General features: G+C 35.6%; 1 protein-coding gene and 1 long non-coding RNA gene across 14 annotated transcripts in view; one reads left to right on the forward strand and one right to left on the reverse strand.

Annotated features, from left to right (window-relative positions):
* LOC140607997 (uncharacterized) overlaps nt 1-16,078 on the forward strand; it is a 67,326-nt gene that overhangs the window by 30,952 nt on the left and 20,296 nt on the right. The window lies entirely within an intron of this gene.
* The window catches only part of SCEL (sciellin), a 163,731-nt gene that overhangs the window by 3,871 nt on the left and 143,782 nt on the right, over nt 1-16,078 (reverse strand). For 12 of the 13 annotated variants that reach the window (XM_072782701.1, XM_072782712.1, XM_072782708.1 and 9 more), the window contains 5 exons: nt 13,855-13,917; nt 7,343-7,435; nt 6,575-6,646; nt 4,206-4,280; nt 686-794 (listed from right to left, as the gene is read on the reverse strand). In XM_072782701.1, coding sequence (XP_072638802.1) covers nt 686-794; nt 4,206-4,280; nt 6,575-6,646; nt 7,343-7,435; nt 13,855-13,917 — 412 coding nt within the window. Of the gene's footprint in view, nt 1-685; nt 795-4,205; nt 4,281-4,353; nt 4,508-6,574; nt 6,647-7,342; nt 7,436-13,854; nt 13,918-16,078 lie in introns of those variants that run through there. The other variant, XM_072782711.1, reaches the window with a different exon arrangement.

A 16,078-nucleotide genomic window follows, 5' to 3' on the forward strand; every position in this document is an offset into this window, starting at 1 on the left:
AAATGGAAGCCAAGCTAATTAGTTGATTTTCCAAAATGACAGCCAAAGTTAGTGGAAGTTAGAATTTGTACTCAGGCCCTCAGATTCCCTATTCAGTGCTCATCCAGTTACCCCAACAACTGTCAGGTTGACCTACTCAATATTAGGGCGAGAAGTAAAAGAAATGATGTAGGACCAGAAATTGAGGAGTTCCACTATGTAAGCTTATTTTTATTATACTCAGCTACAATTATTTATAACTAATCATATTCTCAAAAGTTTCAGTAGTTTCAACTATCATTAAGCCTATCAGTCCAAATTTCATGCTTCATGTAAAAAGCTGCTAGCTTTCTTAACAATTTCTCTTCTTGGATTTCATTGTTTTTATGCAATGCATGATTTATTAAAATGTTGCAAAAACTTATAAAGAGAACAAGTGTTTATATTCTTACAGATTTAAATCTCTAGGGTAAGAGTAATAAATGTGTCAGTAATCAACTCTAAGCCTAAAGCCAAGATAGTAATTATAAACCTTTGAGATTTAGGCTGCAGAACTCTGAGAAATATTTAAGTAATACATTATTAATATGGATGAGAGTGTTTCTGAAAGCTTTAACTTCACCTCCTGTATTTCATTAAATAATTATTTTTATTCCAGTCATTATGCAATTTTATATTTAGTTAACTGCAATAAACATATCCTTACCTTGAAGCAAGTGGAATGGCAGCAAATTTGTAATTCATCTAAAATCATTTTAGTTTCTGTACCCAAAGGTTTCCGGCAATAAGTACACATATCTCTTTCAATGACAGACCTACAGAGACATAGCAATTACAAATAAATTTGTCATCATGCAAGAGACAGATGTATTCCCCATAAAGTCATGTGGAAATGATATGTTAATTTTGTTGATACTTTAGGAAATTGTGTGAAAATCATGAAAAGTTTGGGACTTACTTATTCTAGTGACAGAATTGATTCTTTTAGTTACCTCAAAATACTATCAAAGAATTAATATGAAGGAAAGTCTCAGATTATTAATTCATTAGCAATGAAGAGTGCATCTGGTCAGGGTAAAGATGCTCATAGTTCCCTAATTGAACTAGGTCATGAGTACCCCTTGAAGCTAGAAGAGGGTTTTGAATTATTAATTTGCATATATCATAGAAAAATTATACTGTCAATCAGTATAAAATCTTAACTCTCAAAACATTCAATAGGACAAAAATACAAATCCATTCAAAAGCATTTTGGTAAATTCACAAATGATGGGTCTGTGGTACCCTAGACTCTAGGGTCTAGAGTCCCCAAAATGCTCCTCTATAACAAATCTCCTGGTATCATTTTAAGACTCAGAATACAGGGCTAGCTTTCATGACAGAATTTATGTTCTCCAAGAAGATACAACCTCTCCACAAATTTGATGAGGAAAAGAGAGTTTTGTTATCTATTTTGGAAAAATAACATTCAATGACAAACGAACCACAGATAAGATCAGCAAGTCCAAAAGACCTCAGGTCACACAGCACCTTATGAAATGCCAACAGCTCCGTGATTCTTTTCCTTTGGGAAGGTACCAGGACTGCCTTAAATAGCACCTTGCAAAGCTTACTAGTTTCAGGGCGTTAGCAGACAGGCCTGAAATTTCCACAGTAGGGTACACAAGTGTAAAATAAAAATAATCAATACTTATATAGTGCTAATATGCTTCCTACAGGCAGTGTGCTTTCCATGCACTTAGCTTGCATAAATTCATTTACTTTTCAAAATATGTCTGAGAAGCAGGTCCTGTTATTTTCACATCATTTCACAGAAGAAGAAACTGAGGCATGGAAGGGCAAGAAATTTGCTTCTGTCATGCGGCCAGTTGAGTGGCAGCAGGATTTGAACAAAGGTAATGTGGCCCTAGAGTCCTGTGCTGCCTCAAGGCCTGCCCATGAAGACCACTAGGCTCATCATATGAAAGTGAATTAGTTGTGCCCAGAGCCTTGATCCTATGATCAAGCCCAGGACTAGAAGCAGAGAGGAGGGAAAATGAATGAAAGGAGGAGGTAGGAGAGGAGACTTAAGAAGATGAAACTTGTCTGATTTTATAATTTCAGTTATTCTAGTCCTTATATAGATCAATAAATAGTTTCCTCTTTCAATTATCTCTAAAGGTCCTTCCTTATATATTCCTGGTCAATAGTTTCTTTTTTTTAATAGTTTCTTATGGATAATTCGTATATATACATACATAGGTGCCCACACACTTAAATTTTCTATGTAAGACCGTGAGCACTTCAAGAGTACAAAGCAGGCACTCTCTATTCTACTTCCATTCCAGAGGCACTGGGGGAGGAGCTGGGAATACAAAGAGTGAGACAGTCTCCTTGCCATGAGGGTAGCCAAGTGTATGATTCGATGATCACAGCTTATTACAGATACATGGAGAGAATTAGGAGAGCATGGCCAACGAAGCAACTATTCCCTGGGGTGGAGTCAAGAAGGCCTTGTTGGAAAAAGTGCCACATGAGTGAAAGTTTGAGGACAGAGGGGCTCAGTGAGGTGCAGAGGAGCATGGTAGAGGAATTCCAAGCAGAGCAAACAGAATGTACCAAAGAGGGTATCTGGAGTGATTAAACATCAGTCAATATTCAGCAGGAACAAATTCTAAAGGCCCATAAATAATTGTGCAGAGGAATTAGTCTTTATCCTGGTAAAGTGGGAACCACTTTATATGGGATTGAAATGCTTAGATAAGACCTCTGGGGATGTAGCTTATTTCACATATTAATCAACAAGAAAAGTTGCTTGGCAGACTGGTCCTACAGACGATTGACTTTTGCTCTGATGACTAAGAAAAAGTTCAAGAGCCACTTTAGTAACAGAATTGAAATTCTTCATATTAAGAGCAATACTTATGTGAAGAATGTTTTTCCTTCCTTAAGTTAACAGTAACAATATGAGCCCAGGGAAAGCTTTGATGTTGGTGTTGTCCTTATTAAGATCATACTGTTAATGAAAGACCTTTTTCAAAGGATTATGGGGGAAAAAAGCTGCCTTTTTTGTTAGTTTGTTTTTAGTTACCTAGACAGTATTTGTAGTTCTAATGCTTGTGTAAATGACTTTATTCCTCAAAGAAGTGTGACATAAAGGCAAGATACTCAGAGGATCACTGGTACTACAAGATCTTATAAAAGTCACAGAAAGAGGATATAATTTTGATGCCTGGCCCATCCATGTTTTTTCTTAGCAAATAGAGCATTAGCTTATTTTTTTCCAAAAACATTTACTGAGTGTCTGTTAGGTGTAAAACACAGCATTACAAGCTGAAGCTGTGCTTAAAAATAAGATAGGCCCTTACCCTCAAGAAGTCATATTTCCAGCCTCTGCTATAAAGAAACACCATCAATAGAATGTTGTGCATTTGCATTACAGTTGGCTTCCAGTGGTTGGTTTGAAATGCTAATTACTTTCATTTTGTCCACTGGAAATCTGCAGGATGTATTCTCATGAGCATCACCTATGTGCCCCACTGAACATTAAATGGTAAAGAAGGATCACCAACAGCAAAAGCCTGGTGTTAGTTTACCAGAATTAACTTGATATGCATTGTAACCCCTGTCTTGAGAACTGAGTATGGGCCCAGGGTGGGTCATAGCAGCATATCCATGCAGCTGTTTGCAAGGTGAGCTGACTCTGGAAAACCACAAGGAGGGAGGATTGAGGGCACAGTCAAATGATGCAGTGAAGCCTAGACACTAAAAATGTGACATTAATAGTGACTCCTGGGAATCAGCAGAGGGGCTGATCTGGTAGGCAGCTGTATGGCATGGAAAGTTCTAGTGGCATGGAAAGTACATCAAGTATATCAAAATTAAAGAGCAGCAACATCCCAGAAGCCAAAGAATGAATTCCTGGATGCAGAGGTCGTTGTATGTTGCTCCATTCATACACATGTGTAACAATCACCATCAAGAGTGCCATCTCTAAGTACAATGAACAAGAATCACATCTTTCAATATTATATATACAATTAAATATATCTAATGTGAATATAAAATATATATTATATATAAGTGTATATATGCATACATGTATATACTTATACACTAAAATATATAAAATATACATTATATATAAAAGTGCATATATTACACATATATGTATATATGTACATATAGTTTAAGTGTGTGTATATATATATATATACTTTCAGGTGTGGAAATATAGACAAACTCACCTATCTGAAGTCGAATAAACAGTTTGTATGTATTTTCCAGAGATATTCTCCTGATATCCATCCTTCAGTGATTTACTAGAAACAAACATAAATGGACATATAAGAATTGGACAATTTCCATCTTGTTGTACACACTCACATGCATGTGACGAAGCACACACACACCTCCTCATGCAGTCTTATTATTTTTTTCTGTGATGTTACAAACCAGGACCATGTATTAACAACCTTTTCTTCTTTTTTAAGACGGAGAAGAGCTAATACATAAGCCATCTCCAAGATGACCGAAGTTGACATATCTCCTGAAATAAATAGAGAATAGGGCAAGGAGCACAGGAACACACATGAACCATCATTTCTTGTGAAATTTATACTCTTCCCTTCCTCAATCATTTACTAAAAGAAAGCCACATGTAATCTAAAGAGAAAAGGAAATACACTAAGCATGAGCCAGTGTAAGTGCCTATAAGTATCACCATTCAGGTAGAAAAGCAGGGATTCTTGAACTTTTAGAGAAAACTACAGAAATGCTTATTTTTACTTGAACACATCCAAGAAAGAATAGTCTAGAATGAAAGAAAAAGAGAGTACTTTTAAGTCCTATTTGCTTCATTTTTCAGACTGCCCCAGTTTGTAAATGTCAGTCTTTCCCCCCAAGTGGAGTGAAATCTGCAATGCACTAACCAGCTGGCAACTCATAATTGCTTCCCAAGTACTTATGCTATCTGGGAGTATATTAGGGCTGGAAGCAACACATTCCTATTATTTCATACAGTTAGTGGTAATCCTACAACCTTCACCTAAAATATTTAAATAAGAAACCTTTCTCTCCCTCCAAACTGCCAACAGGCAGACTGTTGCCAGAAATAGAATCTATTTGGAACATACAAACCAAAATGATAAGTAAGAGTTTGCACATATTTGTACATGATACGTGTATTATTACTCCAATTTTATTGATGAGGAAACTGAGATTTGTAGAAATTAAGTACCTTTTGCCAAGACCACATGGTTAGCAAATGACACAGATTCAATCCTGAATCTGATGCTAGGACCTCTTACACTATACTGCAACATCAGTGTACAGTTTAGGGAGAATTAGATTCAGCAGAAAAATCAAATTTGAAGCTGTGTTTTATGAGGAAAATTATGTGTGGTTTTGAGAAACGTCTTCTGGAAAATTGTCCACCTTCTGACATACAATGAAGCTCCTAGAATCCTTTCAGGGACCCCTCTCTAGAAATGCTCTCCTTTCTTTGAAATGAGTTCTGGTTAACACATACATCACATTGATCACATTTGGAATACCCTTCAATATATTACCCCACAGGCTAATTCTTGTTTTTGTACTCCCTGAAATTGAATGGGGTGTGAAGTAATGACTTTGATTGACATTTTCCTCAACATCCATCACTCCAAGCAGTAGATATTGGGGCATATTAATTCTCTGTAATTTGGGCCAGAGTGTATCTACTAAAGCTAATAACCCTTATTTCAGATTAGAGGCAAACAATAGTAGATAGAACCAGAGTAGTATATAGAACTATTTAATTAAAGTGGGACTTGAAATTAGCATAGGAATATTTTTAATAGATTTATTTTTAATTGGTGTTCAATTTACCAACAATTTTGCATTGTGTGATTTCATAAAGCTTGCTATAAACATATAGTTACAGATGATAATGTGAGAACTTACAAATGGTTATCCCACTATGCATACACTTGTTATATTCAAGTATTTGGTTCATCCAACGACTATTTATGACTATTTGCCAGCTGCTTAATATTGGAAACATTATAAAGAATTATATACCTAGAACTCAATATATTCCTAAGTGGTCTTCTTTTTTATAATTTCTTTTTTTTAAATATTTTATTTATTTATTCATGAGAGACAGAGAGAGAGGCAGAGACATGGGCAGAGAGAGAAGCAGGCTCCCCATGGGGAGCCAGCTGGGGGACTCGATCCCAGGACGCCAGGATCATAACCTGAGCCGAAGACAGACACTCAACCACTGAGCTATCCAGGCGTCCCTCCTAAGTGGTCTTCTATTTGAAAAAAGCAAACTTACTCCAAAATAATAGGATCTCTTCTTACATACAGATTTTTTTCAAAATTAGAATAAATGTAGCACGGGATCCCTGGGTGGCGCAGCGGTTTGGCGCCTGCCTTTGGCCCAGGGCATGATCCTGGAGACCCAGGATCGAATCCCACGTCAGGCTACCGGTGCATGGAGCCTGCTTCTCCCTCTGCCTATGTCTCTGCCTGTCTCTCTCTCTCTCTCTGTGACTATCATAAATAAATAAAAAAAATAAAATTAAAAAAAAAGAATAAATGTAGCAAAATATTTTAAATAAATGCCCAGTACCTGTTCTCCACATATGTCCTTGTATACACAAAGGTATCCTTTGGTCCTGCATGCCTGGTTTCAGCATTGAAGCTGCAATGCAAACCATTTACTCAAGGTTTAAAGTTATTTACAAGAATAATGAAAACAATAAGGCTATTATCTAATTTAATGTAAAAAATAGTGCTTATATTTTTTTAAAAAATTGTAACTTTTGAAATGTAATTGTTAAAAGGGTATTAATCCACTTCTGCAAAACTTCTTAATAACTCCTATTTTGTTCTTAGCTTCCACTGTCTTGATCTACTTCCAGAATACTGCTGTGAAAATTGGTCACTCAGAAAATCTGTCATAGAGCATATCGATTATTGGGAATATTTGTATAATACATTTTACTGTTTGTTTCCCAGACATCTCATTTGTATTTTCAAACCATAACATTCCCTGCAAACCTCAAAAAGTTTACCTTAATGAGCTAACAAGATAACATCTAATTTAATGAAACTTTAAATCTACTTAAAGAATATCAACATAAATGTCACAAACAGGCTTTTTAAAAAATGTAGAATTTTCAGAGAAAAATCACACTTACACTTTACTATCCAGATATCAAAACTTACCAATGACTAAGTTGCTAACTTAATGCCTTTGTGTGAAGCTGTTTCATATAGTCACTGATAAAATGATAAATGTATGCATTTCAAACAAGGGATCAGATCATATATAAGATGATTTTTAAAAACAGAAGGAGAAGAGTCCTGTCATTTGGTTTACAATTGGCTACAGCACCTGAGATTCTTTCTGGCTTCATAAGAATGGGCAGGAGTTCTAGTAAGCTGGTTACTTAAAGCATCAGTGGATCCAACGACTTGGCCATCTACCCTGGGAAAGCAAACACAAATATCTGGCATTTCTTTTTTTTTTTTTTTAATATCTGGCATTTCTAAGGTCATTTAGAAGTTTATTGTTTTGTGAAAATTTTGTTCAATTAACATTTTTAACATATAGTAAACCTCTTTATATTGGTCTGGTTTCTGTGCAGATACTCAAATAGAATACATGTACTATTTTACTCCTCCACAGCAACCACTGTTTTACCTTTAAGAATAATCTACAGGCATGTGTCATATTATCTAACACTAGGATATAATACATTTTCACTGAAGGCAAAAACCATCTGAAATTGGTTCCGGTAACACTGTCACACCAGCAGCACCACTGCAGAAAGCTTCTCATGCACAGTTTATCTTGAGAGTTTATCAATTTGATGAAAATTATCCAGGGATTGCTTTTAGAAATTCCAGTTTCCATGTTATTTTTAATGGAAAGCAATATTTTGAAGATTACAGAACGCTGACCTAGATTTCTGCTAATTAAAAAATACCACTACACTTAACAAAGTGTAGGCATATTTTCTTTTTCCCCTGGAACAGAGGAAAACTTTAATGAAGGAATAGTAAAAATTATAGCCACTTTTCTCCCTCCATGTTAGTAAACTCTGATATAGAAGAAATGTGAAAACCAAGAGGACAGTTTAGATCTTAATCAAGCCTTATCATTTCTAAACACACTGTTCTTTCCATTTCAATAGCTCTTAAAGAGGAGGAAAATATTTGTTCACATATTATCTCTGGCATACCGAAAAATCATCTTCTAGTTTTAAGACAGATGTTTCATAAAACATACAGCTATATTAAAATGATACTAAGTAACGAGAAAGTAGAATTAACGTCAGAAGATTTTCTAACCTGATTATTAGAATATGTCATTCCAGGAATAAAAAAAATAACTAGCAATTGTTTGGAAAATACTCAAATCATATAATATATAATACAAAACCCAATTTTAAGAAATAAACAGCTTCAAAGAACAAAAGTTGTGAGTTTGAAATGTGTTTGCACCGTCCTCAGCAGTATCAAAATCAAATATCACCAGTTAGCAAAGTCTTCAAATAGGAAAAGGAAATTGCAAACAGTACTGTTTTTCTAAAAAAATTTTATTTATTTATTTGAGAGAGAGAGAAAGAGAAAGCATGAGCAGAGGCAGAGGGAGAAGCAGACTCCTCACTGAGTGGGGAGCCAGACATGGGGCTTGATCCCGGGACTCCAGAATCATGACTTGAGCTGCAGGCAGATGCTTAACCCACTGAGCCACCCAGGTGCCTCACAAACAGGACTGTCAAGGACTGAATTGTCTCCCTCCAAACAAAATTCATATGTTGAAACTCTAACCTCAATGTGATTTGGAGACAGAGCCTATAAGAAGGTAAAAAAGGTTAAGTGAGGTCATGGGTGGGGCCATAGGACTTGTGTTCTTTAAAGAAGGGGAAGTGACATGAAAGATCTGTGTGTGTTTGTGCACATAGAGAGGAGAGGCCATTCAAGGCCACAGTGAGAAAGTGGCCATCTGCAAACTAAGGAGAAAGGCCTTGGGAGAAGCCAAGACTGACAACACTTTGATCTGGACTTCTAGCTTCCAGAGTTGTGAGAAAATAAATTTCTTTTGTTTAAGCCCCCTGGTCTGTGGTATTTTATTATGGCAACCCAGACAGAGTAATAATACAAGTAGCATTCCTAGTTGTGTTTATAATGAGATTAATGACTTCGCCTTCATGAAGATTTAATTTTTATAACTGTGAATAAAAACCAAATAGTAAAAAAAAAAAAAAAAAAAAACAAATAGTACTAAACAAATTTGAAATATGGAACAATAAACTATTTGATGGATTTTGCTCCATTCAGGAGGTTTGGAAGATGAGAAATTAAAAAAAATAGAACTTTTATTTTAGAGTAGTTTTAAATATATGGAAAAATTGCAAAGAGTGTGGAAAATTTGTGTCTACCCTTCACCCAGCTTCTCCTAACACTAATATCTTACATAACCGTGGTATGTTTTTCAAAACTAAAGAATCAACATTGGTACAGTACTATTAACTAAACTACAGACTTCATTTGTATTTTATCAGGTTTTCCACTGATGTCCTTTCTCCATTCCAGAATCCGAACCAGTACATATCTTCCACATAATCATCATGTCTTTTTAGTCTCCTAGGGTCTGTGATAGTTTACTAAGTTTTTCTTTGCTCTTCATGAGATGGTGATACAGGAAATTCTATCTTGATGCCAATAAGTGGTAAAGATTTTTTTTTTTATTATTTAGAACCATAGAAATAGTTAGAAAATACTTTGGCCACCAGTGAAATAACCTGCAGTATTTTTTTTATAATGCTACTGGGTCCCATATCCAGATATTCTGGTTTAATTAGCTTGAATTATAGCTTGGGCACTAGGATTCCTTTAAGCCTCTCCAGTAAGTCTCATATGCAAATTAAGGTTACAAACCATCACCTTAGAGGTTGGGCAGCCCAACTTTTTACCCAAGAGAGCACTGGTTCTCAGAGTGTGATCCCTGGGTCAGCAGGTGGCTGTAACATACACTAAAGTTTAGGAACTGGTGCAATCAAGGAAACTCTGCCCAAGTATTCCTCTCATATACCTTGAGTAATCCTTATAAAGGATAACTCATGATTCACAATGTTTGTTGTTTAACAGTTTTATGGTTAAGACGTTACTCTTCAGGGGCACCTGGGTATCTCAGTGGTTAGCGTCTGCCTTTAGCTCGGGTTGTGATCCCGGGGTCCTGGCATCAAGTCCTGCATCGAGCTCCCCACAGGAAGCCTGCTTCTCCCTCTGCCTGTGTCTCTGTCTCTCTCTGTATATCTCTCATGAATAAATAAATAAAATCTTTGAAAAAACAATAATAACAAAAAAAACAACACAATAAAAAAGGAAGTTATTCTTCATCGAAACAAATTGTTGAATTATAACTTCCAATTAATGGTCATAGTTTTGTTTCTTACTAAATAACAACTCTACAAAATATAAACTCAAACACTGTGTAGGATCTTATAAAATTTCTAATGAAATTACTCTTGAGGAAATATTTCCTGCAGTGGAAATTCACCTTGAAAATTTACCTATCCGGAACCATCATACATCACCAGTGAGAGTATAAAATGGTACAGCTGCTCTAAAAACAGTCTGGTAGTTCCTTAGATGGTTAAACACAGAGTTACGGGGATCTCGGGGTGGCACAGCGGCTTAGCGCCTGTCTTTGGCCCAGGGCGCGATCCTGGAGACCTGGGATCGAATCTCACGTCGGGCTCCTGGTGCGTGGAGCCTGCTTCTCCCTCTGCCTATGTCTCTGCCTCTCTCTCTCTCACTGTGTGTCTATCATAAATAAATTAAAAAACATTTTTTTAATAAAATAAACATAGAGTTACTACACAATCCAGCATTTCCAGTCCTAGGTGTATACCCAAGAGAAATGAAAATATATCCCACACAAAATCTTATATATACAGCATTTTTCCTAATAGTTAAATACAATCCAAAAGTCAAAAATGGTTCAAATACCCATCAATTGATGAATAAACAAAATGCTGTTTAGCCATACAACAGAATAAATATCATTTGGGAATAGAAAGAAATAAAATACTGATACGCACTGTAATACAGATGAATCATGAAAATATTATGCAAATTGAAAGAAACCACTCATAAAGGACCACATAGTGTACGATTCCATTTATATGAAATGTTCAGAATAGGCAATTCATAGAGACAAAAAAATAGATTAGCAGTCACCTAGGGCTGAGGGGTTGGGGAGAAAATGTGTGACCGCTAATGGAATGGGGTTTCTTTCTGAGGTGATAAATATATTCTAAAATGGGTTGTGGTGATGGTTGCACAATTCCATGAATATACTGATCAGAAACATATATTTATTTGGACATTCTATTACTATACAAAGGGAACGCATTCATAAAATGAATCAAGTCTCAGTTTAGTAGATTGGCCCAGGACTCTTATTTAGATTTCCATTGTCTTACTAATTTACCCTGAACAACCTGACATTTAACACCATAAAACAGTTTCAGCTGATAAACATCAATACCATTGCAAACTTTATGAATCTCTTTTGCATTAAGAATAAAATCATATTAAGAGCCCACTATTTTGTGTTATATGTGTTAGTGTTTACCTCTATAAAATGTCTTGAACTCTTGTAAGAAATTTCAAATTTTAAATATATTTTTTAAAAAGTACTCTACTGTATGGGACGCCTGGGTGGCTCAGTGGTTAAGCATCTGCCTTCCGCTCAGAGCGTGATCCTGGAGTCCCGGAATCGAGTCCCATATCGGGCTCCCTGCACAGAGCCTGCTTCTCTTTCTGCCTATGTCTTTGCCTCTGTGTGTGTGTGTCTCTAATGAATAAATAAATAAAATCTTTAAAAAGAAGTATGCTACTGTAAAAAAATAAAAGAGGACTTGCTGCCAGAACACTTGGGTTCATTCATCTCTGATTTACTAACCTTCCACACTTAGTCAAGTCTCTTACTTTCTGTGAGTTTTCTCAATTTTCTTTCTGTTAAATATTTACCCAGTCACCCATTTTGACAGTCCTTTTTGCAGCCAGAATACATGGGCACAAAAGTTGGGTCCAGAGACTTCTTTTTTCTACTCTTTTCCAGGTGAAAATTTTTATTACAGTTGTTGTGTCAGTGCCAGGGTGGTGGTTACATTTTCTATTTAATGTTTCAATGGCAGAACCTATGATTTCTCATACACAGGCAGGACTGTGATAGGACTGAAGGAGAATGATCAATAAATGGCCTTGTAGTGATGGTGATTAAGGCCTCTAGATGTAGTAACCAAATGGGATGATTCCTGTCTCCCAGGGGAAAGAGTGGGTGCATCCGTGAAAGTTTATGTCATAGTTGGATTATCTCAGGCAGGAGACACATATGAATTTGCAGAAAGGAAAAGGAGACTGTGCACTTTATTGTCAACCATGGTGTTTTCCATTTACACACTATTTTCAATGCAGATGGCCACACCCACACTGCTTAGCATTAGGAAACCAGAAAGATCATGGGGAGTTAGAGTAAACTCAAGGTATGAAGAGCCAGAAACTGGAAGGCAGCAAAGAATCTCGGTTATCAAACAGATATAGAAAATAAAGAAGCCAACAGGCAGAAGGAAGAGTGGGAGAAAAATAGGGAGGAGCCAATACTCAGGGAGTAGCTGAGTTACAATAATGACAAAGAACTAGGGTTAACGGTATCCAGGGATTCCTGATGGAATGTCGTCTGGCCAAGAGGGAGCAGCCTTCCAGCTATGCTGCCATTCCTGTTCCTGAATTTCGATAAAATTCCATTTTTTCATTATCTTTCCAATAAAAGCCACACTGAAACTGGAGCATCTGTCACATCATGTTAAATGAGAAGTTCCTTAACCATATGTAATAATCATTTACTTGTAATTTTTTTACCTTGATCACATCCAGATAATACTTCAGTAAGACTGGTTAACTGTAAGCCCAGTCCTATTCCCGAAATAGTGGATGTTTTTCAAAGATAAATGGATCCTATTGAAAATTTTCCCTCCTTCATTTTATCAAAGGCTTTCATGTGATCACAAGAAGAGAAGTCAGAAGACAAGTTAGGGAATTGAGGGAACAGAAAGAAACTACCTATTAGATATAAGAGTCTTTTGTAGACATTATGGGGAAAAAGTGATCCAGCTCTCTGCCTGCTTTTCCATTGTCCACACATAATATTGACAATATCATTTCTTTACGTAACAAAATTTTCAATAGAAAAGACAACTGCACCTTATGAAGGTAAAAAAAAAGAAACCTATTGTTTTTGGGTCCCCCATATGTAGAGAGAGATTGCAAAACAGGGGAAAAAATGTTTAATTCTTTCTTAAAAGTCTGTAACAACAATGACGTATATAACTCTATCCCAACTTTCCTTGTAAAAGAAAGTACAACAATTTTAATGCTGTTATACTCCATGGGGAAAAGAAATTTCAAAAGTAGGTCCTGTTTTGTAGTTGTGATGAATTTGTGCATTCTTTTAGTACTAGGTATCCAAGGAAGAGATTCCCAGAGTGCTTTCTGCACCACTGGAAAACTACTAAGCAACAATAAGTAAAAATAAATCTTCACAGCCCGAGTGCACAGCCTTAAATTTCCATGATGCCTTTCACACAAAGCTTTTGAATAGAAGGTCCTCAGTCAGAAATCCAACAGAATTTGAATTTTGTTAATTTTTTCCATTTTTGTTAACTTTGCTCAACTCTTAAGTACCCCATATATTGATTTTTGTATTTCAATAGTATTTATATCTAAATACCATAATACAATTCAACTTCTCAGTAAATCTTCTAAGATTATATAATTTAGGTAGGCTTAGATGGGATTGATAACAAAATAATAAATTATAATAAGTCTTACCTTTCATTTTTATTTTTAGGCACATTAGAATTTATTTCAATTACATTTTTCAGGTCTTGGTCTCTATGGAAGAAAAAATATATATAATTAATATGTATACATATATATGTATTATATGGGACATTGGAAATCTGACATTGATCTATTTGATCTATACAGCTCAAATATAAGAGCATGGATTATGTGTGAGAGAGAAATATAGAACTAATATTTGGAAATTTTAAGAAACCTGGTCTGAAAATAACCGATTTATAGTCCCATTCAATTAAAATTTAATGATTACTAACTTTGTGTCACAAAGTATTATGTATTTTCACATGGATTATCTCATTCAGATCTCACAAAATCCTGCAGGACAGCATCTGGGACTCAGGAAAGCTAAGTGAATTTTCCAAGGTCAATTAACTAATTTGTAAAAGAGTCAAGATTTGAGGCCAAGCCACCTGCCCATCTGAAATCAATTCTTGGATATTTAATTAGAGACTTCATTCCAGCTTTGTAGATCACAGAAACATGAAACCCAAAATTTGAATAAACAAGTCACAATGTGGAAGATAAATGGGACAAATAGATTCTTGAATTTTGAGCTGCAGTAATGATTTGATACACTTTTCATGATATACAGTGTCCTCTCATATGTTACTCATATATTATTTATTTATATATTTGGTTGTAACTCTAGTGGTTCTTGTTTTTTTCCACCATGAGTTTAGAAAAGCCTTTGTCATGAACTTGACTGACTGAATTTTGAGCTGCAATAATGATTTGTTACACTTTCATGATATACAGTGTCCTCTCGTATGTTATTCATACATTATTTATTTATATATTTGTTTGTAACTCTGGTGGTTCTTGTTTTTTTTCCCCATGAGTTTGGAAAAGATTTTGTCATGAACTTGACTGACTAGGAGCCTTGGTTAGGAGTCAAAACGATGAAGTCATCTCTTCCCCTATTTCCTTGGGCAAGTTAATCAAACTTCCTAATTTTTCTTTTGTAAACTGGGCTAATAATATCTAATTTCATAAGGTTGTGGTGAGAATGAATGAGCTAATATAAATTAAATTCATGGCACAATGACCCCAGTTGTGGGTGAACTGAATAAGCATAAATAAATGAAGTTACTAGAAGTTCAATGATGCAGCAGTAGGCACTATTGATTCCAGTATTTTGACAGGCTACCTTTTCATTCTTATTTCTGCTCTAATTTTTCTTTTTACCTTTGGCATTAGCTCTAGTTTTCATAAATCTCTCTTCTTATGATTGTGAATAGTAGGTTTAAATAAGGTTATTATACATGGAATCAAAGTATTGACTCTCACAAAATTAGTATTGATAAGTATGAAAAATTCTATAAAAAGTTCTTGTAGTGTAACAAGATTTAATACTCTTTTTATATAACCATCCAAACCAGATAAATCTGCAAATTAGCCAGCTTTCCATAGCTACACTTAAACTTCACATTTAAAATACTAGTTGCATAATTTTGAAAATGTAGAAATTAGATTATTTTTTAATGTAAGTTACAGTAGGGAAAATATGCTAATTAATACATGTAAAAAGCAGAAGATTTCAGAAGTAGCTCAGAAGTGTCACAATCATTTGATTCTTCAGTCTGAATGATGTAAACTTCAGAACTGACTCCCTCAACATAACTGCTAGAACTATGTAAGGAAAGCTCCCAGATCACATCATTCAAATTAGAAATGGAGACAGAAGGCTTTTGCTGAACCCCTGATGGTCCTTTGCTAATTATTAGAGCTACCTTCTTGGCCTCAGGGGCCACTGTACTATTTTAATAATCTGGCATTAAGTGATTCCCTTTTATCATTTTATTTTTTTTTTAAATTTTTATTTATTTATGATAGGCACACAGTGAGAGAGAGAGAGAGAGGCAGAGACACAGGCAGAGGGAGAAGCAGGCTCCATGCACTGGGAGCCCGACGTGGGATTCGATCCCGGGTCTCCAGGACCGCGCCCTGGGCCAAAGGCAGGCGCCAAACCGCTGCGCCACCCAGGGATCCCTCCTTTTATCATTTTAAAATAATACTTCACTAAATACTTGGGTGTAATGAAATATAATTAAGAGATGTGATATTATATAGCCCAGTTTTCTAGGAGTGCCAAACTAGGATGGTTGGCAGCGGTAAATAGTGAGAGATCACCAAAACATGTGTATCTTGGAGGAATTAGAATTTTGTCCCAGTAAATGAATTTTGTCCCAGT

This window comes from Canis lupus, chromosome 17 (genome assembly GCF_048164855.1).
Source record: "Canis lupus baileyi chromosome 17, mCanLup2.hap1, whole genome shotgun sequence".
Classification (NCBI taxonomy): Eukaryota; Metazoa; Chordata; class Mammalia; order Carnivora; family Canidae; genus Canis; species Canis lupus.